The 1,134-nt window shown below is 58.5% G+C and overlaps 1 protein-coding gene across 1 annotated transcript in view; it reads right to left on the bottom strand.

Annotated features, from left to right (window-relative positions):
• The window catches only part of LOC130587017 (SWI/SNF-related matrix-associated actin-dependent regulator of chromatin subfamily D member 2-like), a 22,132-nt gene that overhangs the window by 6,458 nt on the left and 14,540 nt on the right, over nucleotides 1-1,134 (bottom strand). The window contains exons 3-5 of the mRNA XM_057387966.1: nucleotides 1,007-1,131; nucleotides 436-558; nucleotides 7-116 (exon numbers count right to left, since the gene is read on the bottom strand). Coding sequence (XP_057243949.1) covers nucleotides 7-116; nucleotides 436-558; nucleotides 1,007-1,131 — 358 coding nt within the window. The remainder of the gene's footprint in view (nucleotides 1-6; nucleotides 117-435; nucleotides 559-1,006; nucleotides 1,132-1,134) is intronic.

The raw sequence follows: 1,134 nt of genomic DNA, 5'->3' as shown, positions 1-1,134 counted from the left end.
TCCAGCAGTTTGCCCTCCACACGCAGCTCCCAGGAGGCCACGCGCTCGCCGCCCTCTCCCTCCTCCTTGGCTGGGGTGAAGGTGTTGGAGATGTAAATCCGCAGCTTCCGCTTTTGCTGTGCAATGGGAACAGAGAGAGGGGGATGAGCCGAGTCCGAAGGGACTGCAGCGCCCATTCCCTGCCAGGGTGAGAGGAAACGGCCTCAGGGGAGGAAAATCCCTCAGATTTTAGGGAAAATTTCTCCTCAAAAAGGCCTAAAAAAAATTGGAATGGGCTACCCTGGGCAGAGGTAGAGTCACCATCCCTGGAAGTGTCCAGGAAACCCGTGGATATTCCACAGCTTGGTGTGATGCCAGATTTGATGGTCGTGGGGGATTTTCCCAGCCTTAGGGATCCCCGATCCCATGAATCCCCGATCCCCAGCCCCTGCTCACCGTCAGGGGCTTCTTGATGGCCTCCTGGATCTCCATCCTCTTGCGAGCGATGGTTTGGTCCAGTTTGCGCTCGAAGGCCAGGAGGTCCATGTAGGCCTGTGAYTCTGGGACCAGCTCCCGGATCTGGACACAGCAATGGTCATTGCCAGGGTGTKGGGAYAGGCTGGAMCTCCCCCAGCAGCTGGGGAAGCACYGGGGGACCAGTCCAGCACYGAGYTCTCATTTTAAACCCAGCCTGGAGCYCTGCAAAGCTCTGCCCAAACCAGACTGGAGCCCATGGCTGCTCCYAGCAGCATTCCCAGTGTCCCAGCCCACGGAATGGACCCTGGATTGTCCAGAGGGGCTCTGAGGGACCTCCTGAGATCCCCACCCCACCCCATTCCTGCTCCTTGCTCGCTCAGAATCCGACTTAACCCACCCCGACCCTCTCCTGTCACACCAGGAGGACAAAGCAATATTCCAGATAGGTTTGGGATCGAACAGAATTCCCAGTGAGAAGAAGGGAAATGCTCCCTCTGTGGGGACACCCCAGCCCTGAAGAGCTCTGTCCCTGGGTTGAGGTGGCACTCACCCGCTGGGGCAGCACCTTGTCAGCCATCTTCCTCCTCTTCACCCTGGAAAACAGGGGCACAGGATAAACACAGCTCCCACCCGCCAACCCACTGCCTGCCCAGGGACAGGCTGGGTTTTGGTTAAAGG

The sequence above is a fragment of the Malurus melanocephalus genome, unplaced genomic scaffold (genome assembly GCF_030028575.1).
Source record: "Malurus melanocephalus ecotype Western Australia unplaced genomic scaffold, MMel_1.1 scaffold_1465, whole genome shotgun sequence".
Lineage (NCBI taxonomy): Eukaryota > Metazoa > Chordata > Aves > Passeriformes > Maluridae > Malurus > Malurus melanocephalus.
The sequence above is the reverse complement of the archived record's forward strand: the minus strand, read 5'-3'. Positions and strand labels throughout refer to the sequence as shown.